The 26,482-nt window shown below is 36.8% G+C and overlaps 1 protein-coding gene across 3 annotated transcripts in view; it reads right to left on the bottom strand.

Moving 5' to 3' along the window:
• The window catches only part of CACNA2D3 (calcium voltage-gated channel auxiliary subunit alpha2delta 3), a 563,616-nt gene that overhangs the window by 388,726 nt on the left and 148,408 nt on the right, over window positions 1-26,482 (bottom strand). For all 3 annotated transcript variants that reach the window (XM_060688326.2, XM_060688328.2, XM_060688327.2), the window contains exon 3: window positions 17,115-17,231. In XM_060688326.2, the coding sequence (XP_060544309.2) occupies window positions 17,115-17,231 (117 nt within the window). The remainder of the gene's footprint in view (window positions 1-17,114; window positions 17,232-26,482) is intronic.

Raw genomic sequence — 26,482 nt, 5'->3', positions numbered from 1 at the left:
TCTTTTGAAGTGTTTTCATCCAAACACTGATTATCTCTTGCCAGGAATTCTCTGAGCCAAAGGAAGATAAGCAGAAGCATCACAGCATAATCTAACAGAAAAAAAGTTCATTTTGGTTTCTTAAAATTGATAGAAAACTTATTCCTAGCAGGGTTTTTTAGGGCTGGGCTCATAACACTACAATATTTCTTAGCCTAGGACATAAGGAAAATGTTCTTCACACTAAAGTTTTATTTCTGTTATAGCAGATACCATGCAAAGAAAGCTGTTAAACTTTACTCATTATTCTTTTCTTGTGCTTAATATCCCTTAATAGACCTTAATTAACTTGCACCAAGAACAATCCATATGCAAGCCTACTCAATATCAGCCAATAACACATCATTACCATACAAAAAGCAAATTCCCTATGGAGGGGGTGACAGATGCAAATCTCTGATAACAAAAAGAAAAATCTATCTTATCTCCATATTGCAGAGATATTCTAATAAGCTCCATTGATATAATAAAATATGCAGCTGAGATATCCAGCTTCAATACAGCACTATTGAATAGGCTGTTGTAGAACACATTTATTGTCCTGTAAAAGTGGGACAAGAACACTATATTACCAATATGTTTATATCTACTCTGGAGAAGATAAATCAGTGCTTTTTCCCATTTAACAATACAACACAGGGAAACAATAACCAGGAAGGACTTGCAGCCGTGGTATCCAAATATCAACAAATACTTAATGTCATACATTTCTATGGGCTTATAGCTACATCCTAAGTGGACACATATTCAGATAGAATAACAGAATAACGAAGTTGGAAGAGACCTTGGAGGTCTTCTAGTCCAACCCCTGCTCAAGTAGGAAACCCTATATCAATGTTGGTGAACTTTTTCGGCATCAAGTGCCGAAACGGGAGCACACACGCATGCATGGAGGAGCACTGGAAACCAGAAGAGCAGCTCCCCGGTGCATGGAAGTGCTGGAAACCGGAAGAGCAGCTCCCTGGTGTGCATGAGGGTGTTAGGAAGCTGAGCTTCCTGTTTCGGGCACGCACATGCGCACCGGCCACCTGGTCTTCCGGTTTCTGGCGTGCGTGCAAATGTGAAGACCAGCTGCCCAGTGGGCATGCATGCACTGGAAACCGGAAGCTCAGCTTCCCGGCATGGACATGTGCACCAGGGAGGTGCTCTTCCAGTTTCCAGTGTTCTCGCGCACGCGAAGACCAGCTGGCTGGCGCGCAAGCTTGCGCTGGAACCCAGAAGAGCAATGGGCAACAGCTGGCGACCCAGAGAAATGGCTCTGTGTGCCACTTCCGGCAAACATGCCATAGGTTCGCCATCATGGCCCTATACCATTTCATCCAAATTGTTGTCCAATCTGTTATTTAAAACATCCAGTATTCTTAACTACAGAAAGCAGATCAAGCAATGCAAGAAATAGCAATAAGTTTACCATAGTATTACAAAAGGAAACACAAGGATATGTTTTTTAAAAAAATAGTGGAATGAATACATGATTCATTCAGCTCTCAGGAAAAAAAAAAAAGCCTAGAATACATGCAGCAAATTTTAAGGCCACAGCAACAATAAAAGCAATGATGATTAATGATATGGGGAAATGCTGTTTGCTTTCTAAGATAAGTTACGCTGATTAATTTTTACACAACAGAAAACTTCTCCGATATGTATATATAGTTATCAGAAGTGAAACATGATTCAAGGAAGTCTTTGTCTTTAATTTTATCGGACTTATTGAACTCACTTGTTTTCTACCATATGGGAGAACAGTTCAGATTTTCTTTTGATCTACCTCTTCTATTTCAGACAAGCCCTCTTCGTATGGCAAATGGCATGCTTCATCGTTACACAGTTCTTCTAACACAGTGATGTATTATTAATAACTTTGTCATGTGTCATGATATATAACAGTACTTGTGATTCTTTCTAGCAAACAATATGCCCAAAATTCATTCCTGGAATCGCTTGAGATATGTACACCTGTACACATTTCTAATATTTGTTCTTAAAAGAGACAGGTTGAAAAGTTATTTCATGCCAAACAGAGTTTTATTAGTGCTGAAATCCACTATATGGAAACATGAAACACAATCCCAGATGTGACTTTCTGTGAGAAGCTGCTTTGGGGACTGTTTGGATTTGAGGAGGGCTGGGACTGGTTCCCCATTGATGTTTATTCATTCTACCATGCCAAAATCTGCATCCTGTGCTCCAATACTAGCTTCACCTTTGGATAGCCTTTCAGCAAGTCTGTCTCCTTACCATTCCAGACACATACATGTAGTCCTCAACTTACAACAGTTCATTTAGTAACCATTTGAGGTTACAACAGCACTGAAAAAAGTTATTTATGACCGTTTTTCACATGTATGAGCCTTGTAGTATCCCCATGGTCACATGATTTACATTTGGATGCTTGATAACTGGTTCATATTTATGGTGGTTGCAATGTGCCGGGGATGATGTGATCATTTTTGGTGATCTTCTGACAAGCAAAGTCAATAGGGAAGCCAGATTCACTTGACAACCGGGTTACTAATTTAACAATTATAGTGACTCACTTAAGAAATGTGGCAATTAAGGCCCTAAAATGGGGCAAAAGTCACTTAACAAATTTCTTACTTAGCAACATAAATTCTGGGTTCAATTGTGGTCGTAAGTCAAGGACTACCTGTACACACATACACGGTCTTTGAGTTTTAGAAAGGTTAAATAAAAATAATTAAATAAATACACTCATTTTGGAGCAGTCTCTAAGCCCTCTATGCATATAGAACGTAGCCAAGTAGAATGTACTCCAATAAATAATATGCGAGAAGGACCTCCACATTGCTGAATTCACTTTCAATATACTTTCTGGTCATGTCATGCCTCTCAAGTCTAGATCTCTAAGCTTTCAGCAAAGAACTCTACAAATATAAGATTGAGGCACTTGGTCTTCCAAACCACCTAGCAATTGTAGAGATTCCAAGAATTTCTGGAATTTCTGCTTACACAGAGAGAATAGACCTGTTACAGACCGGTGGTTCTTTTGTATGTGCACACTGAAGAGGTGCATCCTGGAGTTGAGCCATAGGAATCTGCAAGTGGGATTAGAAGCTTTTGGCAAGATAACAAGAGAAGTATTGTCATTACAGAGGTGCTTTCATTACTTACTTATCTGTCTCATCGTCTTAGCCATTGTCTATCCACTGCAGGATGAAAACTTGTTTTGCATGTTTCCAACCACTACAGTCCTGAGCTTTCTTTTGCCAATTGGGCCTGTAATACTTGCTGATGTTGTCAATCCATCTTGTTTTAGGCATCAAGAGAGTAAAAGAATTGAAATGGAAATGGGCTGTTCACATAGCAAGAAGGACTGATAGCAGCTGGATCAAGACAGTCATAGAATGGATTCCATTTTATAAAAAGCATAAAACAAGATTTATCCATCTATTATCTACTTATTTATTATTAGACTTTTACCCCATTACAATCTAATAGACTCTCAAAGGCTTGCAAATGTGATAGCAATCCTAAAAGCCAATAAACAAAAACAAAGAAAAGCCTAAAACCATAAAGAATGTAATAACCATCCAAGAACTGTCACGATTCAAATGCTCTGGAAAATCTTGTTCTTCAACATCTTCCAGAATGCGGCCAAGGTAGGAGCAGTTCTAACCTCAAGTGGGAATCTGTTGTCACCAAAAACACTTGTGAGTATCAGTCCAAGGTGGGGAAGAAACAGCTGCTTCTTCCCAATACATTCATAACAGCTGGGCTGACTTGAGTAGTAGATATGCTACTGTACCTGGCACAGAGCTTTAAAGAACTTTGTAGGTCCACACTAGACAGTCAATTGCTCCCAGATTATTAGACCACCAATGCAAGGCTTGTAAAATGGGTGTCACTTGCTCCCAAAGGTAACTGCTGACAAGCATCCAAGCTCCTGTATTTTATGCCAAATGAAGCTTTCAAATAGTTTTTAAATACAGTCCCATGTAGAGCATGTGGCAATACCACGGACATTGCTGCTCAGCCATAATAAATTATTCATCTATATCTAATTAAAAGCAAATATTTGGATGTAGAAAATTGACAATGCCAATTTGATGAAATTGTCTAAATAAACATGAAGGTACTCTTAGCTTCCACAGGATCAGACAAATGTATTTTCACACGTTTGTTCGACAAAAATCATAAAACAAGGAATCTACACAACTTGCAGCTGAAATGCTGAATAAAAATATGGCTGAAACCTTTTCATTTGTTACTGATAATTAATACAATTATAGCCATCTTTTTATGTCTTTATTCTGTCAGTTGAATCTATTTATAGTGAATCTTACTTGATTCACCATAATTTCATTCCTCCCACAACCCATTTACAAGCCTTTACTAAAAAAAAAAAAAAAAAATCAAATAAATTCTTTTGCATGCTAATATCACTGTCTCTTGAAGGACAAAAATGGGATCTGAGATACAAATCTTACAAAACTGGCATGTGCAGCTTAACCACTGCTGTGGTTGTAAAAGCCTAAAAATTATCTAAACTACATGAAGCTTTTTAGTATGCCAGCTTGCTAACAACAGACATATAAGTTCACACGTTTATTTTGTGCTCTGGTAACATGTGCCAAACATATGTCAAAATTCCCCATAGGCTGGTGAATTTAGACTATAGACTGGCTGTGAATGGAGACAAAAGAAACAGAAGTCATTTTAAATGATTTATTGTGTATTAAGTCATATATAATTTTATTTAATGTTGGTTTAGCAGCCATGGGAAAACTGGAATGGACTGTAAAAGGTAAGAAAAAATAGTTGGTCAGCAGACAACTTGACTGTCCTAGAGCCATGCTTTGTAAAAGTTTATAGAAGGTACTTCTGAAGCAAATTATTCAGAATGATGGAGCTTAAAATTCACCTATGAAGAGATCCAAAAAAATAAATTCAATAAGTCCAAGTTTAATTATATCAAATTAGTCAGCGTGATTGAAAGGAAAAGAAAAGGAGCTCCTGAAGGTTTTATTCGCTGGTTGTTGCTGATTATAGGAGGTGGCACTTATCTCAGTTTAGCACAGTCTAAAGTCATTTCTGTAGTCACGTGGCCAGCATGATGTCGCAGCACACAGTTTCCTCCCCATCAAAGTGGTGCTTATTTATCTACTTGCATTTGCATGCTTTCAAACTGCTAGGTGGGCAGCAGCTAGGCGAAGACGCAACGCTCAGGTCTCGAATCTAGGCTGTTGCTTTCCAGCTGACAAGCCCAGTGTCGGAACCACTGAGCCATCACATTTCCTATAATTGTATAAAAAATTCCAAAAAGTCTAGGAACTTGAAAAATGCCAACCCAGTCTAAAATAAATCCATATTGGGGCAAATCCAGTGGTGGGATTCATCCAGTTCGCACCACTTCAGGAGAACCAGTTGTTAACTTTTTGAGCAGTTTAGTGAACTGGTTGTTGGAAGAAATCATTAGGGCAGAGAACCGGTTGTTAAATTATTTGAATCCCACCACTGGGCAAATCTATCCTAACTTCTCAAAAAATGCATTTTCTGGTCTAGCCATTGAAAGTTAATATGCCTTGTCTGTGATTACTAAACAAAGAATCAAGACTAAAATTACTAGAATAATAATGAAATTATTATTTATTTTATTTATTTATATCCCCCCCCCCTTTATTATTTTTATAAATAAGTCAAGGTGGTGAAGACCCACAAAACTGCAAAATCAAATTTGGATCAATCACCGGGTTCAGAGATTTATGGTACTCTTCCAAGCTTTCAGATTCATGCTGGAGTCCATCTTCAGGGAACTTCTCTCTACAGGAATACTACTTTGGGCTATTCTGTGAGTCGTGTTTATGGGGTGCCTTCCTATTGACTGATTGGTGTGTTGATGGCTGGTGATTGGCTGTGATTTCCTTGTACTGCCAAGCACTCGGCTCCTAAGCATTTGATAAACTGGTGGTAAATTAGCACTCTTATTAACTGAAAAGTGGCCCATTTCCCAGGCTTCAATCATTTCCCTGGCTATCTTTGTACCTGCATGGCCAATATTCTTAGTAGCTACAAAGTTAAATGAGTGTCCTTGTTCATTGAAATATGAGGCTACCAATGAGTTCGGGTCTCATCACCTGACCACTCATTTGTGTTCTTGCAATCTGGTGGTTAGCATCCTCCCCGTTTATCCTACATAGTTACAAGGGCAACCCATGTAGGGGATTCAGTAGATTACACTGGAACTATCCCCCATCTCCAAACAATCTTTTCAATGCATATAATGCATTGCATAATTTGTCCTTGTTTGGTAGCCTCTGTGCAGTGTGTGATGCCCACTTGCAGATCTCGGAAGCTGACTTCTACTGCTTCCAAAATATTTTTTGAAGTATGGCAACATATCTTCCTCCTCCTATTTTCCCCACAACAACCCTATGAGGTAAGTTGGGCTGAGAGTGAGTGACTGGCCCAAAGTCACACAGCTAGTTTTCATGACTAAAACGGAACTAGAACTCAGTGCCTCCTAGTTTCTTGCCCAAACTGGCTCTACGATGAAACTTTACTTGCATATCATTGCACCCTCAAAATGGATAATCAAGGCTAATGAAGAGCTGTGCAAAAACAGATGAACAAAAAAAAAAAAAAAGCAAGATTATATTATTTATCAAGAAAGAATAAAATATTTGGGGGTGTTTTATTTTATATAGAAGCATGAAAATTACACATGCTATTAAAAATAAACACCTTTTTAAAAATTCAGAAACTGTGGTCATCCCACAACGCCAAATGATATGAGTTTAGGAATAATATGAAATGCAACTTCACCCAACACAGAATTAACCTGTGGAATTCGCTACAAAACATAATTATGATGGGCACTGTTGTCTGGCTTTATATAGGAATATGACAGATTCATGAATGCTATCAGTGCATACAGATTATTGTAATTAAATATTATTTCCATTATCTCAAGTAATAGTCCTGTCATTAGCCGATGTTATGGAATAAGATGAGTAAGAAAGTGTGGTGAATTTAAGCCCCACATTATGACACATCTGGATAGTGGAATCAGGAAATTAGACCTTTGGCTTTATGTAATATTACCCTTGATATTTCTGCCAAGTGTGTTTTCCCCATGATAGTCTACTTGTCTAGCAAGCAATACAAATCAAACAGCATATAAAGAGAATCTTCAGACAAGTGCCAGTAGCCAAAAATGAACTTGCTTGCAGCAATAATTTTTTTAAAGAGGTTTTGATTTAGGGTGGTTGAGGGAGGAAGCATATGGTATAAAAAAGATGAGTGGATGAGTGAGAAAGCATTCCTCATGAGTACCATGTGACAACATTATTGCAATGAAGGGAGCAAGAGTTTACCCTCACTATAAGACAAGGAGAGGACATGAGGTACCCATAAATGCTGATGGCTGCCCATGAGTACCCCTGTCGCAGCATGGCATAAAAATCTATCTCAGCTCTGCATTCTGAAATAGAGACAAGAAGGTTAGATAAGTGGTTTCCCTGCAAGGAAACCATACGTGCAAAGTTCTACACATCCATATATAGCACATTAAAAATCTGCCACATCCCTCCATCCATCCAGCCAGCCATCCATTCATCCCAGTATTAAAGGCCTGAGCCTCTTCCTCTCACCCTAAAATCTTTAGATAAGGCAAAGCTTGGGGTTGGCCAACAATCTGTCTGTTCAACTTCAGGGCACCCAATTTTCTTGGCAGTCATCTCTTGTGTTTACATTTTAAAATAAAAGGCACGGCTCCTAATAGACATTTGAAAACAAAAGCAATTCTCTGCAACTAGCAGCATGGCTGATGAGCTGCCAGTGACATTCTTCAGTGCTGTCAGTGGCTGAGCTTTCTCCCCCATAACACCTCTCACTGATAGAAAGCACATGATCTGACCTTATCTCTGCTTTCTCATAACCTGCAACCATTACCAGCCTTTCAAAGCAGCTGACTGCAAGCCAAACAACCAAGATTCGAGCACAAATGAGCCACTGTGACTGGCTTGTCAAAAATTATCCAAAGCTTCAGTACTTCATCACTGTGATTTAGCAAAACACCACCCCAGAACATGACTCCTTGGATGGCTGATGGATGAAACAAAGCTTACTTGATCCTGACAAGAAATATTCATTTTTCTGATGGAATAACTAATGGATTTTGAGAAACCAGAGAATTAAGACAAGTAGAGAAAGACAATAGGGCAATAACAGAAAACAATAACAAAAGAAAAAATTATTGGGTCCTGGGAAGTGGGGAAGCATGAGAAAGTGACTCAGAATAAATCCACCTTAATTACATCTAACATAATTACTATAGTAACATAATTACTTTCGTATACTTTAAAATTGTTGGTTGTTTGGTGTTAATCTAGATGTTGGTTGCAGGAGAAATGTGTTCTGTTTTGTGGTTGTTGTTATTGTTGTTTCCTTCTTAGTGTTGCCTCTTTTGAATGAAGTGTAAACGTAGTTTATCTTTTTGTATCTACTGATGGCTTATATTTCTGTATGCCTGGTCTCCAGGAATTTCCTAGCATTTTGTACTTAGTTTAGTTTAGGATGTTCATAGTTTCCCAGATGAAATATTGTTGAATCTTCCATGTGTTGTGAGTTTTCATCATGTCTTCTGAGGGCTAGTTGATGTTCATGGATGCACTCTGCTAGTGTTCTGTCCGTCTGTCCTACATAATGGATATACAGTCCTTACAGTGTATGTTATAGGCGACTCCTATTTTTTTTCCTTCAGTTACTATATTATTTTTAGTTAAAAGTTTATAGTTTTTAAATTATTGTGCAATTCAGCCCTTCCTTGATGTTCCAGCAGAACCCAAGAATCCAGGAAAGCTTTGTCTTCTTTCAAAGCTAGTAGAATCATGTCCTCTCACAGAGAAGCATTAACCACCTTCCAAATCTAATTATTCTTCCCCTACATTTTGCTGTAAAACATTATCCCATAGATTACATTAAATAACCAGTGACAGCCCTAACCCATGAAAGCTTTGAATTCCTGCGCTGCATTCAGTGCCCTCCTTAAAACACGGAGGCTGAAATTTATCTGGACTCTCAGCATGGAGGACTTCATTATCATCCCAGTAAGGAAGTCCAGAGGTCCAAGAAGAGCTGTTGCTCAGCAAAAGCACAGGGACAGTTATTTTAAGGTGAAATGGGCAAATAAAATAAAAATAAACAAAACCGGTGTCCAGCTGTGTCTGGATAATGGCTCAAGTCTGGAAGGGAAGAACAGACTGAAACTGAATCCCAGCAAGATGGATTAGCTGTAGGAACAAAGGCCTGTCTAGTCCAGTGAGATACCAACTTTAGTTCTGAACAGGATTGCACTCTCTTGAGCATGGCTGGTTCACAATTTGGAGATTCAATTGGATCCCCCGGCTCCTGCTTAAGAAGCAAGTGGCAGCTGTAGCCAAGGGGATATTTACACAGGTCTTCCTGGTACCCTTCTTGGTACCAGAGGCTTTATATGGGGCTTTATATGGGGGTGCCCTTAGCCAATACATTAATAACAGTGTTCAGCCTTTATAAGCAAAATTGCTTCTACCAATTCAAAATTATCTGTCTGTCTACCTTGTATGTATGTATATTTATATATCTATTTATCTATTATCTATCTATAATCTATTTATAAAATTTATTGAATGTCCATCTTATCTCAGGGTAACTCCAGGCAGCTTAGAATCATAAAAAAAAAATAAAAAACTGTACAAAGATTAAAAACCTAAATAAAATACTACACAGGGCCAAATACCACAGCTTAGTCAAAAGATGGAGAGGGTGGGAGCAAGATGGAGGGGAAGGTGGGATCTGTCGTTAATCGATCAACCACCTCCATTGTGATATTTTCTCAATTGAGCCCCAAACCAATGTATAGGTCTTTAGGCTCTTATAGTTGGAAGGGATTGGAGCTAACCTCACTCCAGGTGAGGGGGAAAGATATTCCAGAGGGCAGGTGCAATGACAGAGATGGAACCCAGCAGCAGAAATATTCAGGCTGCTGGGACCCGCAGCCTGCTCCTCTGCCAGTATGGGTGGAACAGGTCATTTCCAGTAGGGTGAGACACTAGAGATTCAGCCACAGTTCTCATTGCTAAGTGACCAAAACCAGCATGCATAAGTATGACATTCAGATTTTTAAACAGTGGCTCCCCTTGGGAATGAATTTATATTCATTTGAGACTGTGTGAGGAGCAAGGTAAAACTTATATGACATACCAATACACTTTTCACATGCATGCATAACAGCACAGCTGAAGTTTGACAAGCCTAAACAATATATTTCTAATAATACCTTGTAGCTGTCAATGCTGTGGCAGAAAAAGAAGAAAAAACCCACCCTTAGAGAGAGAAATATTTATTCACAATTGGCCATATTCGTGAAATGCAAATGATGATATTCTCCTCTTTCAAAAAATGAGCCTCTACATGTGGAATTTCATGATAAAAAGCTCTAATGTCCCTGTTTTCTCTTGATAAACCCTGCTAGCTTACTGATGCGTAAATGTGCTGAAATTGAATTACTGTATAACAGCAATTACTTTTCACAGTACACCTATAATGGGAATCAATTTTGCTGTGAACACCAGGTAGCCAGGAGAAGGGGCAAAAAGCAGAAGGAGGGACTAATAAAGAGGGAATATCTTTCTACATTTTCCATATATCTGAGGTAAGTAGGTAGGTAGGTGGAAGGAAGGAAGGAAGGAAGGAAGGAAGGAAGGAAGGAAGGAAGGAAGGAAGGAAGGAAGGAAGGAAGGATTGATTTTCCTTTTATTCTCCAGAAAATATTTTTTCTTTTTTTATCAGTTTAATTTAAGCAAAGAGCATACATTAGCAGCAGTAAGCAATTATTCAAACAAGGTAGGCATAGCAAGCAAAACATGGTTTTCATTATTCCTTTCAATAAGCAAATGTTTCTGTCTTCATCTGTGTAACAATGTTTTTTATCTAATTAATCAATAAAGTCATTAATATCACTGCCCACTCAGCACAGGATTCAGTGTGGCATATACGGTATCATTAACGATCAGAGACATACAATAAAACCACTTTTAATAAAACATTAAAAAAACAAAACAAAGACATATAAAGTACTGAGGGGAAAAAACTGTTTCAACAGTTCATACCCTTGTCAGACTCAATGCCTGAGCAAAAATCAGGTCCATAATGCCTTCTGAAAGGCAGAAAGGGGCAGGGGCAGCTGAATTTGCAATGTCCTATTTCTCTGTAGTGCTTCACTTTCCACTCATGTCACAATTCCTTGTTTGTGTGTTTGTATTGGGAAAGTGAGCTGCACCAGCTGAATCGGAAATAAAAAAGGATCAAGGAAGCTTAGAATGAATCAGGCAGCAATACTTTATTTTATTGATTTATTAAATTTATATTTATTGTAATACTTGCCAACTGCACCTCTATAACTGTCTGGTTTGGTTCTGCAACCCAACAAGACAGACACAGACTTCAGAGGATAATTAGAACTGCAGAAAAAACAATTGCTACCAACCTGCCTTCCATTTGGGACTTGTATACTGCACGAGTCAAAACGAGGGCTGTGAAAATATCTACAGACCCCTCACATCCTGGACATAAATTGTTTCAACTCCTACCCTCAAAATGACGCTATAGATCACTGCACACCAAAACAACTAGACACAAGAACAGTTTTTTCCCCGAACGCCATCACTCTGCTAAACAAATAATTCCCTCAACACTGTCAAACTATTCACTAAGTCTGCATTATTATTAATCTTCTCATCATTCCTATCGCCCATCTCCTCCCACTTATGACTGTATGACTGTAACTTTGTTGCTTGTATTCTTACGATTTATATTGTTTCTTAGTAAGATTTGATTGCTTATTTGTACCCTATGACTATCATTAAGTGTTGTATCTTATGATTCTTAACGAATGTATCTTTTCTTTGTATGTATACTGAGAGCATATGCATCAAAGACAATTCCTTGTGTGTCCAATCACACTTGACCAATAAAGAATTCTATTCTATTCTAATCTTCTCTTCCACATGAATGTATTAGATCTTTCTTTTCCAGGTTTCCTTCTTCTCTGGCCTGATCTATACCATTTGATCTTTCTTTTGTCAGCTGTACCCACATGCCAAATCCAGTCCCCATCTGTTTTATTTTCCAGGAGTTACTCTGCTGACAGAGGCCTGGGCCCTTTCCATAATTTCTTTCTAACATTCTGTTGGGTAAGTAAGAGTAAAAAGATGTTATGTTTCAACATAAGTGAACCCAGTAATTTTTAACCATGAAATTAATTGCATTTCACTAAACAAATGATCTTTACAAATTCTCTTGAATTTAGTTCATTTATTTCTCTTAAGTAGTGTTTTACAAATAATGTAATGAAGCAACAATACTATTTCTCTTCCTGCCTGATAAATCATTATCAGGTAGACTGAACATTCTCTGTTTGCAAAATACAAGCCCTTTCACTGACCAGATAACAAGGATCTAAACATGGTGGGACAACAAAACATTGCTGAATTTGATGTTATTCCAATATAGCCTTTGGATATATAAACAATAATTAAATTGTTTGCTTACAGAATGACTGGCAAAATTATGTCAAAGCTGAATTATGTAAATGCAAGGGATTATCATAGAAAAAATATTTATATTGCCCTTCATTTCTCAGCCAAAAGTAAGATTTTTACAATACACCAGATAATTTTGAAAACTCTAGCACAGCAGATCACTTGAAGATAAATTTTTAGACCTTCAGGTTGGTGACTACATATAAAACATTTCAAAATTAAAAAAAAAATTGTAAACTCTCAATTTATCATTAAGAATTTGCAATTAATAAGGCACAATCTTTCTTTAATCCAGGAAGTGAATCCAGCCTTGTTTCTCCTCCAATGCTATAAAACAGATTGCTGTTAATTCATGGCTGTTGACTAACTCTGGCTACTATCTTTTCACTACATTATGATGCAGCGCAATGACCTAGAAATTCAGCAGAAAGCCTTCTGCTGCAATTCCGGAATCTCACCAGACTTCCATAGAACCATATGACCATTAATGCTGATCATCAAATAAACAGCATGGAACAAACATAGCCAATTGCTTTTAATGTATTGTAATTCTGCAGTTACACTATAAACAAGATTCAAAATAAACCCACTCTTTTTGAAAAGACCTAACACTATAAACTCTGACAATATTTGGAATTTTAAAAATATGTACTATGAAATTGTGAGACACAGTGATTAAATAAATTCATCCAATGCTGCAATCACAGTCTTTTATTTACTCGGGAATTTCCTGTTTTTCCATTCCTGATCTAGGAAGGAATAACCGAATTGGAAGGGACCTTGGAGGTCTTCTAGACCAACCCACTGCTCAGGCAGGAAACCCTATACCATTTCAGGCAAATCATTGTCCAAACTCTTCTTAAAAACTTCCAGTGTTGCAGTACACACTTCTTGAGGCAAGATGTTCCACTGATTAATTGTTCTGTCGGGAATTTTCTCTTAGTTCTAGGTTGCTTCTCTCCTTGATTAATTTCCATCCATTGTTTCTTCTCCTGCCTTCAGGTGCTTTCAATTCCAGAAAGCATTCTTTATGTTTTAGCCTCCAGTCACCTAATCATATTTATAGTTCTTCTCTGCACTCTTTATAGAGTCTCAACTTCTTTTTTTACATTGTGGAGACCAAAATTGGATGCAATATTCCAAGTGTGGTCTTACCAAGACATTATAAATGGTACTAACACTTCATGTGATCTTGATTCTATCCCTCTCCTAATGCAGCCTAGGACTGTGTTAGCTTTTTTGGCAGCTGCAGCACACTGATGGCTCATATTTAAGTCACTGTCCACTAAGACTCCAAGATCCCTCTCACAGTTACTACTACTGAGCCAGGTACCACCTATACCAGTGATGGCAAACCCCTTTGGCACTGAGTGCCTAAACTGGAACATGTATGCATGCCTGTTTCTGGCCATTTTTCAGGCCATTTTTGGGCACTCTGGCGCCCGCAAAGACCAGCTAGCTACCAGAAACCAGAAAAACACGTGCCATAGGTTCTCCATCATGGACCTATATTATACCTGTGCACTTCATTTTTCTTGCCTAAATGTAGAACCTTACTTTCCTCACCATTGAATTTAATTTTGTTAGATAGTGCCCAATGTTCAAGTCTGACAAGATCATTCTGTATCTTAAGTCTATCTTCTGGAGTGTTGGTATTCCTGTCAGCTGGCTGTCATCTGCAAATTTGATGAGTTCCCCATCTATCCTTTCATCCAAATAATTGATGAAGATATTGAAGAGTACATAGCCTAAGACAGAGCCTTGGGTAGTCCACTTCATACTTCCCTCCATGTAGTTCCATGGAGGCCTACACGATGAGTGTGGTTGGTCAGCCAGTTACAAATCCATCTGGTGGTGATATTGTGATGATGAACAAACATATTTCTATCTTATTAAGTAGTGAGTTGTGGTTTACTTTATCAAATACCTAACTGAAGTCCAAGCAAATTATATCCACATTATTTATCTGGTCTACCAATTTTGTCACTTTATCAAAGAATACAGTAAGATTTGCCTGGCATGTTATTTTTGACAAACCCATGTTAGCTTTTGATTATGACTTTGTTTGCCTCTAGGTGTTCACAGATGTTGCACGATTATCTTTCCAGAATCTTCCCAGGTATGTTAGGCTGATGTTAGGCTGATAGGTCTGTAGTTTCCGGGATCCATTTTTCCCCCCTTTTTTGAAGATGAGAACTTATCAGCTCTTTTCCAATCCTCTTGTAGTTCCCCGTTGTTTCAGGATCTTTGAAAGATACAGTTCAGTGGTTCTGAGATCATGTCTGCCAGTTCCTTCAGAACCTTGTGGATGCATCTGGTCCTAGTGATTTGAACTCGTCTAGAGTAGACAGGTGCTCTCTTACAATTTTTTTGCCTTTTAACTTGTATTTCTCATCTATTTTTTATGGTACTGCTTTTGATATGTTGGACTGCTTTTTCCTTTTGTGTAAAGATAGATGCAAAAACTGACTTAAGCAGTTCTTTTTCCCTGTTGATTATCACCTTTTTGCCATTTTCTCCCATTAATGGACCAAAAATTTCCTTGACTTTTTTCTTGTTTTTTACATGTTGAAAGGAACATTTTTGTTGTTATTATTTTTGATTATTATCGCAATTCTTAGTTCTTTTTTAACTATTGTCACAATTTTGAGTTTTAGCTTTCCTGACTTCATCTTTGCAGACAAGGTTTATTTGCTAATGGTTTATTTGCTAATATTCTGCCTTAGTTATGTGGCCCTCTTCCACTTTTTATACTTGTCCTTTTTGTCTTTCAATTCATCAGGGAGTTAATTCAATTTCAAGGAAGGAAGGAAGGAAGGAAGGAAGGAAGGAAGGAAGGAAGGAAGGAAGGAAGGAAGGAAGGAAGGAAGGAAGGAAGGAAAGAAAGAAAGATTTGGAAGTTTATTTTTAAATGGAGGGTAGAAGGAGTGGTGGAAACAAAATTTATTTGCTCAGTATCTCCATGCTACTTAGTCCAAAATGAAAGTAGCAAAATACCTGTACCATTTCACAAGAAAATAGATGTATGCCAAAGTAAACATGTTTGTGAATGTATCCTCCGATTCAAAAAAAACCCCCAGAAAACTAAAAGAGAACAGGAATTCCAAATTGATTGCTGTCAAATTTCATACAGAATGATTTGAGTATTAGTTATAGAAATGAGCAGAGAAACTTTATTTCTAAAGACAGCACATATTTTAATAAAAAATAAATAAGAATGCTTACATTTTGTCTTTGTTCTATTTTTTTTATTTTTATGCCACCTATTCTGATTTTGCTTCTTACGAAGAAAGAAACTGAATTCTGTAAAATGTAAACTATTACAGGTCTATCTACATTTGCTCTTGTTTCAGAGATTTTAGTAGGGATTTTCCATGTACTTTAAACATAATTTTACAACTGCCAAGTCTAAAAGCCTGTTCTTCTTAAAATAAAAGGCAAAGTTAAATTCTATATCAAACATATTTTTGCAGGTTTTTTTCTGTTCTCTCACATAATTATAACACAGAGAGAGACCTATTTATTACACCACTTAATCTTTTGCCTTTTCTTTCATATTTCAATTGTTTTCTTCAAATAAGATAAATCTTACAATAGTCATTAAAAACTCACAGTAACTAATTCATAAGGAAATGCTATGATCAAGATAGGGAGAAAAGAAATAGCAATACTCAAAAACCACGTACCTATTATTGTTGACATAGCTTTCAAAATAATTCATACACTTCTATGAGCAGGTAAATTCTGACACCTAATTTCAAGTCCTAGTCTCTGAGTTTTTTTTGTTTTGCAAAAACTGCTGGTAACAGAAGAATGAGCTGAAGGCTATGGACATTATAAGTATGTACCATTTATAAGAGACAACAGTTGCAAAAAACTTTATTACTGAAGACAGTCTGTTCAAAATCTTCTAAATATATGCAAATGATCCTCAATATTGATGTATAAAGCAAGAAAAAGCAACATTTCCATTTAGCAAAACATACATCAAGGTATATATAAATCAACTAACCTTTTCTACATTCACACAGTGCTACCCTAAACTAAAGTGCAGTGAGCCGTTTATGATCATTCAGTAGGTGAACATGAGAAATTATCCTTAAAATAAATTTTCATTGAATTTTCTGCTTCATTATGATAGTCTACGAAATAGCTCAGAGTTTAACACAAGTCTTGCTTTTTTAAAACATGAAAAACAAAATCTTATGTTATTCTTAGTGAATTGTGAGATCTTTTTCATAATTTTCTACTAGACATTCCCTGGAGTAGCTTAGAAACAATATGATGTGATACCAGATCATTTTGACTGCTGCTTTGTGGAACATCTAACTAGCAGAAAACTGCTGAAAGAACTGAACACATTTTTATTTTTCCAATATATACGGCTACCTGTTTGGACAATAAAATTCATCCCATTACCTCTGCAAATGCAAGAAAATGTCATGCTACTTCCAAAACGGAATCTTTTTTTGGATGTGAAGATTTCTGAGAAGTATGAGGAAAGGTTTTGGTTTAGCACTACTTGATACCTACCCGGACAGCTTCAGACTTTTTATGAAACATCTCTTCCATATTCTTGGCTAGTTTCTTCACAAGTTGAAGGCCATCAATTTCTTCAACAGTAACCTCCTTTTCATACTCCTTGTATTTCTACAAGATAAAAGGAATGCATTAAGAGAAATATCAAAACATTGTTTTCATGTATATGTTACAGATATTTCTGCAATAGCAATTTTCATGAAAGATTTGTTTCTGTATAACCCCATATTTAAGAAATTTTCTTCATTCCTGAAATGTTTGAGCTACTTACTGTATATGTGGCTGAATGAAAGCAAAAGTAATTTCATTGTTAGTGTGAATTTACATATTTACTTTACTATAAACTGTGATTAGTCCTATCTATGGACCCATTTGCCATTTTCATGCTTTTAGAGATTTGCAAAAAGCATTTCATGTTTAGAATGACCTGTCTCAAAATGGAAATGCCTCATTTCACATGTGAAGCAGACTGTCTTGATCAATTTGGAAGATTCTCAAGCTCAAAATAGCCAATTTCACACTTCAGACAGCTGTTTGGAACCCAAACACGGCTTTTCAAACTCAAAAACCTCTGAATTCAAAACATTTTGTGTATAACTCCTTCCTTCAAAATGGAGTTGTTTGAAATCCCTGGTCTTGAAGATGAAAGGTACAATCCACTTTTTGATTAATGAGACTATGTTTTGACCTTCACTTATGATCCTGTTCCTGGTTTGTTAGTACAGGTCTATGACTTTAATTATGTTTATTTCTTAGCATAAAATAGAATAAGGGCTTCCAACTTTCATAAATGGATTTGTTCCTCTTTTGTTTAATCCTATCTCTATCTTTTTCTAGAGACTATTTCGACTTCTTGTTCTTTGTGTTTGACTTATCTCCATTTTCTTTTGCGCTATTTTCTTTTAGATTTAAGCATTTGTAAGGGTTTTGCTTTTGACTGCCCTTATGGTTACTCACCAAAAGATACAAGAGTTAAGCTACATAGGCCTTGTTACTGATACCCACAATTTCCTGTAATGCAGGGTAATATCCAAGGCATATCCAAGCCAATATCCAAGGCATAGACCAAGCCAGTTTAGTGATTAAGGCACCAGGCTAGAAAGCAAGAAACTGTAAGATCAAGTCCTGCTTAGACATAAATACCAGCTGAGTGACCTTGAGTCAGTCATTCTCTCTCAACCCAACTAACCTCACAGGGTTGTTGTTGTGGAAAAATAGGAGAAGGAAAGAATGTTGGATGTGCTTACCACCTTGAGTTATTTGTAAAAATAATAAAGGAGGCTATAAGTAATAAAATAAGTAAATATCCTAGTTATGCTGAAATTCAACTCTGACACATGTTGTTATGGATATCAACATACATCTAATGCATATAGCATCAAGCCTACTTCCTATGCTGGGGCTTTGGACTTAAGAGCACAGCTGATAGGCAGTTGGAAAAACTGCTTAAAAAAGCATCTGCAGAATGCTTTAAAATATTTTTATATACAAAAATTCCAAAGAAAAGGTTTAACTATAGCAAAGATAATCAAATAAAAGGATTAGGGTCTTATAATAGTCTTCAGTGAGGTCTGCAACTGGCCATCCTAACAAATATGATCAATTGTTAAAGGATGAACAGTGATTTCATTACCAATGCTCCTTTATAAAGGAACTCTAGCTGCATGCCTCAGTGACTAACTCTATTCCTATTATTCATTATAATTGTCCATGCAATAAAGAGTGTAGAATTTCCAATTTTGTTGTCAGTTATGGTTTATGGCTAGTAAAGAAGATAAATCTCACAAACAAATTAGGATGGCATGTGAGAATATTCTGAATAGCAAAAAGGAGATTATATAACAAATGGTTGGGTTAGCAGATTATGTGGGGCAGAAGCCATTCCGCTGAAAAGATTTCAATAGTCAATGTGTTGGATGGTAAGCTACTGGCATCAGATGGTGAAGAGAAAAATTACCAGTAACTCTCCCAGCAAATATCTCAGTAAAAAAAAAAAAACAAACAAACAAAAAAATGTGGCCCAAGGCTCCTGTTGCAAAAAGGAATTTAGCTTTTCTCTTTAAGTGGAAGTTCTCTGATGCAGAGAATCAATGCTATTGCCAAAAATAGTGTGTGGTTCGCATGCAGATGGACTTGGCTATCTGGGCACACAATGCTCAGCTGCTGTTCAGGAGCATCCATTGTTTCATTCACATTTCACTTGACTGTCATATTTAATGAGTCATTTTGTCCAGCTTTACTAAGAGGATTATGCCATTGTTTAAATAGCAGAAGAGAAGATGAATATGGCTTATTTTTATTACTAAGCAATTATCATTTTCATAATTGTAAATTATATTTAGAGGCTTATCAACAGACGAATACAGCTCAGAGGAATTCACTGGCCCTATGCAAACAGAAAAGCAAGGGTTTTACTCTGGAAAGAAAGGTTGATATTGTGTATTAAAGTCCCATGTTTTATATGCTAATGATGCCAGGTGTACCATCTCTAGCATTTTCTAGATAATTACTGCCAAGGTTTAGGTAGATAATATGGTACCAGTGGGCAACAATGTCCTACAGACAAACCCCCTTGGCAGTCCTCCATCTGATTTTTAAAACTGGTTAATTAAAAAAGGGACATTCAAAATCCAAATGCAATCTACAGTATTAATTTTATTTACTAGAAAGTTCCCACATCCCATAATCTTACCATTTGGAATACTGGGTGGCTAAAAAGTAACGCTTTGTGTTGGAGGTGTGGTATCCTGCTCAGATTTTTTTAAAAGACAAATGAAAAATGAGGAAATCATCTTTAGAACATATGACATAGAATCATAGAACTGGAAGGGTCCAACCCCTACTCAAGGCAGGAGACCTTATACCCGCAATCTTTCTGGTTTTGCAGACCAGCATGGGGGAGGGAGAGAGAATGGTCACGCACGCACCTGCCTTTCACGCAAATGGAGCTGTACGCACACGTGCACTCACCCATCATTTCTGTGGCCTAGTTCTGAATGGGCAAGGTCCAGTAGCGGGCTGCAGCCCTGGGGTTGGAGACCCCTGCCTTATATCATCCCAGTCAATTGCTTGTCCAGTCTATTTTTGAAAATCTCCAGCAATGGAGCATACCCAACTCCTGGAGGCAAGCTATTCCATTGATTAATTGTTCTCACTGTCAGAAAAATTATCCTTACTTCTAGGTTCATCTCTGTTTAACAAGCTTCCACCCATTACATCTGTTACTGCCCTCTGATGCCTTGGAAAATAACTCAATCCCCTCTTCTCTATGACAGCTCCTCAAGTACTGGAAGACATTATAATGTCTTTCCTAATACTTCTCTTTGATAGACCAGACATACCTAGCTCCCTCAACTGTTCATTATACAATTTAGCCTCCTCTTTGTTAGGAACAAAATCAGCATTTAAATACCAGCAATTCCCTAATGAAGCTAGTGAGAACTGTTACATCAATAAATTCCAGTTGTACTCCTTGACCTTGAAGGAGTTTCCAAGTAGTTATTAATTTGGAAAAGTAGAAAATGTCTAGAATTTAATCCACATCAGGATAGACATGAATACATCCCCCACTAGCCATTTTCTGAGACCATTCACAGCCATATACTTTCAAAATGCTAAGTGTACCCACTTAGTTCAAAAAGATATAGAGCCATATAAATCAGTGGGCTCATGCATTCATCTAGTTCAGACCATGCTTAACCATAGTTCGTTCACTAAATTACAAAGGTTGGGTTTGCAGAACATGCTAAGATACAATAAAAATAACATTGTGGCTTAGTGTGGTGTGTGAACCCAGTCATGGTCTCAGACTCAAAGAAAGGCAAGACTAGTAAGTGATAAAAGATCATTTTGAGCTTCTGTGGATTATCATTTTGGTATGATTATGATTACACACCTATGGTTAAATTGTTTATTTTTATAGTCCAGTACATAATTTAATTCTACTTAATTCATTCAATTTAGGCACCACCTGACTCCAAACTGGCAGTGTATAATAAAGCCAACAGAATATGGCGTAGAATACAATAATTATAAAAGAAATAAAAAGCAAATAAAAACACTCCCGAAGATCTAATAGGAGCCCCAGCCACCCTAGCCCCAGAGCCTGGGAAAGTAGCCATGTCTTTAAGGCTTTCTAGGATGCTATGGGGGGGGGGGTGTCTCATCGGCATGAAGCTCATTTCAGAGGGCAAACATTGTGATTGAGAAGGGGTGTTTCCCAGGTCCCTAGAGATTATATTATTTAGTTGGAGGGATCCAGAACACGCCAACCTGAAATCAACTGGCCAGGCTGATCCCATGGGAGAAATATGATCTTCCTTTATTGGAAGAAGCGCCCTCATTGGGTTTTTTTTCAAATTCATATTTTAAAAGTAAAGATGCTTAACTCACTTCTGTTGTTTAAAGTTTTCCTTTACATTTCATTTTCTAAAACAAATCAAAATGCTAAGCAGTAAGAAGAGAATATTTAATCAGTACTTTAAAAGATGGACTTTTTAGCCTCTCTGCAGGCATCCAACAGCAAAATTTAACAAGCTCTGATATGAGAGAAAAATGGCACTATGCTAGATTACTTTAATGAGAGTATTTCTCCTTCCACCTGCCCATTTTCTATGCCAATGGAACACATCAGGGGCTGAGCCATTTCTCCCTCAATTTGCACATTATGGTTTTTTTTTTCATCATCAAGAAGTAAATGTCATGCTTTGATAGTATTATCTAAGATCAATAGCTGTTTTCTTCCTCCTTGATTAAATATGACAGTAGATAAAAATGGGCAGGTTATTGTCAACATAATTTGAAGTCAAGACATCAATATTCAATTACTAAAATCAAAGAAAAAATGTTAAATAATAAATGATAAGCATCGCTCTATTGCTTCTGTAGTTTTGATTATATCCAATCAGCGATTCTGAAAATGGAGACCGTGGTTTTTATACAGTCCAAGTTCTATATTTAAAGAAAAAAGAGGATGAGAGATGGCTCTGCTGAATACATTGAATTTGGTGAAAAGTGGCAAGATGAAAGGTGAATTGATTCCATTACAAGTTTTGTGTGGATTTCAGAGATCAAGGACTCTTTTAAAAATCAAGATCTAAATCAACTGTCTTAAACAACTACTGTGCTTATTAAATTGATAGGTCAAGAAATTAGAAGGCTACTTATTTCTTGCAGTGAACACATTCCATTCTTATAAATAATTTTGTTAGCAATTAGCCTCCCTTAAAACTTGGTAACATGGAAAGAAAGGACTATAACAGAGAGAAGAAGCTAGAAATGAACTCACTCAATTTGTACCAATCACTGGGTATATGTATACAAGAAAAGTGAATACTATGATAACAATTTCAATTTCCAGCTAGAGTACTTCTTTTAATAGAGTTTCGTCCAATGAACTCATCAGCCATGACTTCCACTAGGACATTTTATCTTAACTCTCCTACACCCAGCACCCTCCATATGTGACACATTTTGAGATGATTAGGAAGAGGAAAACAGCCTTAACCTATTCTTCTCACTTTTTGTTTACTTGTTTTTCAGCTAACTCAACATTTCAGACTCAACATTATTCAATTGCGATTTTTGGGTTGTTTGTTTCTTTGTTTTCAAAAGTCTGTACTTCCACATGGTGGCCATTTAGTCATGAGCCATCAACTGGACCTTGTATTTAGAGTGCTTTATGGTAACTCAATATTAATAAATTTGAAATTTGGCATCAAAACTGCTAAATAATTATCATACAAGAAGATGATTTAATTTTGTGCATATTTCCTCCAAAGTCATCTGTGAGGCTCTCTGCACAAACAGAAGACCTTGAACTACATGCATGGCAGATCATGGAATAGTGAAATGCTAAGTAATAAATAAAAAGGACAACAGATGTAGAACCTCAGAAGCTGCTCAGAAGACTGAAGGACTGGGTCTCTATTTCAGGCCAGGCCTAGCACATCTGCCAACAAGTGCTGCATTGCAGATTGGGGTGGGGCCAAGGTCATCTGGACTGTTCTCTATGATATAACTCTTAACCCTGTATTTTGATAAATCACCTCCACCACAGGTCAATCCACCACCAGAATGGTTCCCCAACCTTCTAGAGCAGACTTAAAGGTTGAGGGAGGCACAGGAGGGGGGGGGGAATTCATTTCCCTGACAGAACTGAATCAGTTCTGTCATTTCAATTATATATGTGATTCTAGAGATTGGTGTGTAGGGAGCACATTTTTAAAAAAATAAATAATATTTGCATTATATATTGTTACTGTTACAATTATTAATAGACACACAAAGTCACCACAAAATGATTACTTAGAAATGGCACAAGAAATTAAATGTCTGCAATTTAAAGCCATATTAAAACTCTGTTGCATTCTCTGTGTAAATATGTACAGCTGCCTAGAAAAACAAGTGCGAACCAACTACTGCTGCACCACAAAAATATTCAAATATCACATCCTTTTGTTAGTAGAATCAGCATTGGTAAGGCATTCTTTACTATCCAAGAACATTTATCATGTCAGAAAAAAACTCTGCATACTCAAGTGCTCACACATTCATTCTACAGAATCCATTGTGCCAGATCATTTCATATAAGCATAATAGAAAAGAGAAACACTACTTCACTGTCAAAAATGTTCATGTTATTCTTGTGCTTGGATCATATTTTTAATTGTGTGTGATTATAAACTTGTGGGAGAAGATTTGCACATTTTTTTAAAAAAAATGAAATAGTGTATAAGCCATCAAACTTTTGTTTTAAAAATTATGAGACAGAAAATAATGTCCATTGGAAAACTGTACATAAACATGTTTCACTACAACTTCATCTTCTCAATGTATCCTTGTCCATGTAAAAAGTATTTTTGAACAAAAAGAGGAGAGGAGCAAGCAGGAAGGGCATCGAATTCTATGGATAGAGTGTTGACAGCCTTATGACCAGAAACATGACCACATGAGCTAATTTTACTTTACTGTAAAGCTGCATTAACAAAATATGAAAATTCATCCTTTCTCCCATCTATTTATTTATTTTTATTTATTTATTTTATTCTATTTCTATACCACCCTGCTCCCGAAGGACTCAGAGCGGTGCACAGCCAAACAATAAAACACATCCATACAAAATTCTCCTTTACAGTCAATAAAATAGGCAGGCTTTTTCCTCTGAGCCTCTTGCCCTGACCACATTCCTGCTGCAGACTCAGCTTCCTTTTTTTTTTTTTTTTTTTTTTGACAGTTCTCTTAGTTGCATCTCTTTGCCCTGTATCCCAAGGCCACTCCTACATTCCATTTCAGTTGTTCTTTGGGAGCAAATTAAAGAATGTCCAAAATAAGAAACAAATTACACAGTGAATAGATGTAGTGATTTCACATAAAATACATAATATAGAAGCCATTCAAACAATCGCTGAATAATATTCCATTCCCTGAAATCAGGACGCAGAGCATTAGAGATATATATTTGTATGAATGAAAGCTAGAGAAATGAAAAGAGTTCATCACCCCTCATCCGGATCTTCTTGTCCAGATAGATCCTTCTTCATCAAGTATGGGAATTAAGAGCCAGAGTTTCTCAGGGCAAAGAAATCAGCTAGTTGAACAACTGACAGTCCCTCCACTTTAGATTGAGAAGCAAAGGGCAAAAGTCTACTAAATGATGGGACAAGTAATAGAAAGCAATGCCAGAATTAAATTATAAAGGCTTTAAGGAAGAACTATACATTCATGTTGACAAGAGAACAAATCTACTGTTTTATTGCATACAGTTTGAAATAAGGATTGTTACCAAGCCATGTCATAGTGTGATCTTCAGCCCAGTTCAAGCTTAGTCAAACTATGCCAAGTCAAACATTTGGGAATCATTGTTGAATTCTTGTTGGTGAGCCCAAGAAAAAGTTTCAAGAAAGGTTCATACTTATTTGGAAGTATACTGTACTAACAATGAACTTACAAGGCTACATTTCTTAATCATGTATAGGTTTCTGCTGTTAGGCAACTAATGAAGTTAGACTATCTAACTATCAAATTTTCCATACTGATATAAGCAGTAATTCTGGCAATGTCCCCATAACGTTTGACCATAGTAAGTCACAAATCTTTTAAACAGTTCTAGTTATTAATTTAATATATAAAATATTGTATGTAATGTAGAAAATCAGAGGCTCTGATCAAAGATGTCTCTCCCTCTCTCGCAGAGAGCTTTATTTTTTATACAGTTTTACACAGGCAGATATAAGGCAGGACAGCAACAGTGTTCTAATTGGTAGAAACTATTCACCCCCCTCTCAAGATGCCATCCTCTGAAGGCAAGGTGAGATAATGCAGATCAGAGCCAGAATGAGATCATACAAGAAGGCAAGTTCCACAGCGCATGAGCCAAGGCAGTATGCTGCTCTCAGCCTGGCACTATGACCTTTTACCTATCTCTACAATGTAATCAAACTCTACTGTATATTCATAGATCACACTTGCTTACATTTCTCTCAGAGATCTTTCTCTTGAATCCTATTTCTGTTGTAAACTGATGCAAGTGTGAGTTTCAATTTATATTCTTCATCATCTCTAGACTAAGAACAAACATAATTTCAAGGTGCCTCAATAAACAATCAAATTAAAAAAACAACAACCTAAAATTATTAAACTAATTCAAGTAGTTTGGTATATGGCTCAAATGGACTTATATGAATAAGTCCATTTGTCTTGATGTACACAGGTTTCCTGCTCATGTATCATCAGTGATCTATCTGGCATAAAAAAAATAGGCAGCAGGCAATAAAAAAAAAATAACTGACCTTTTTGAAGTGTTTTGGGGTGTTCAGGCAATCAAATGTAGTGAATTAATAAGCCAGTTTAATACTAATATTATGCATTTATTTGATATACTTGCATATTAAACTTTCCCAATAAATCCAGCTCTTACTAGTTAACAAAGCGATCCAAACAAGATTATTCATGAGAATATGGATGGTTGTTGGGTTTTTTTGGCTGATGTGTATTTTGATTTTTGTATATGTATTTGTTTTATCTTTATCACTGTCTACCAACTGGAGTCATTGTTGAGACAGGCAGTTATATAATTTGATTAAGTAAATAAATAAGTCACAGTTAAAAAGATTCTTGGAAGAGTGCATGTAACATTTATCTGCAAGTTCTTAAACCAAACATATTTTATCTATAGATTACATGGTAAGAATCCTGGAAGAAGCACAGCTTCCAGGTGTCATATGAGTGTCTGCAGAGTTCACACTTCAAGACATCTACTTCGCTTTCAGATCTGAAGCCTTGCAGAGACCTAATATATTATGCTATGATTATCCAATATAATGAATGGGTCCTATCTCAGATTATCAATTCTTCCACTGGAC

Source organism: Pantherophis guttatus, chromosome 2 (genome assembly GCF_059756535.1).
Source record: "Pantherophis guttatus breed Tessera chromosome 2, ASM5975653v1, whole genome shotgun sequence".
Lineage (NCBI taxonomy): Eukaryota > Metazoa > Chordata > Lepidosauria > Squamata > Colubridae > Pantherophis > Pantherophis guttatus.
Note: the sequence above shows the minus strand (reverse complement) of the source record. Positions and strands in the feature narration are given on the sequence as shown.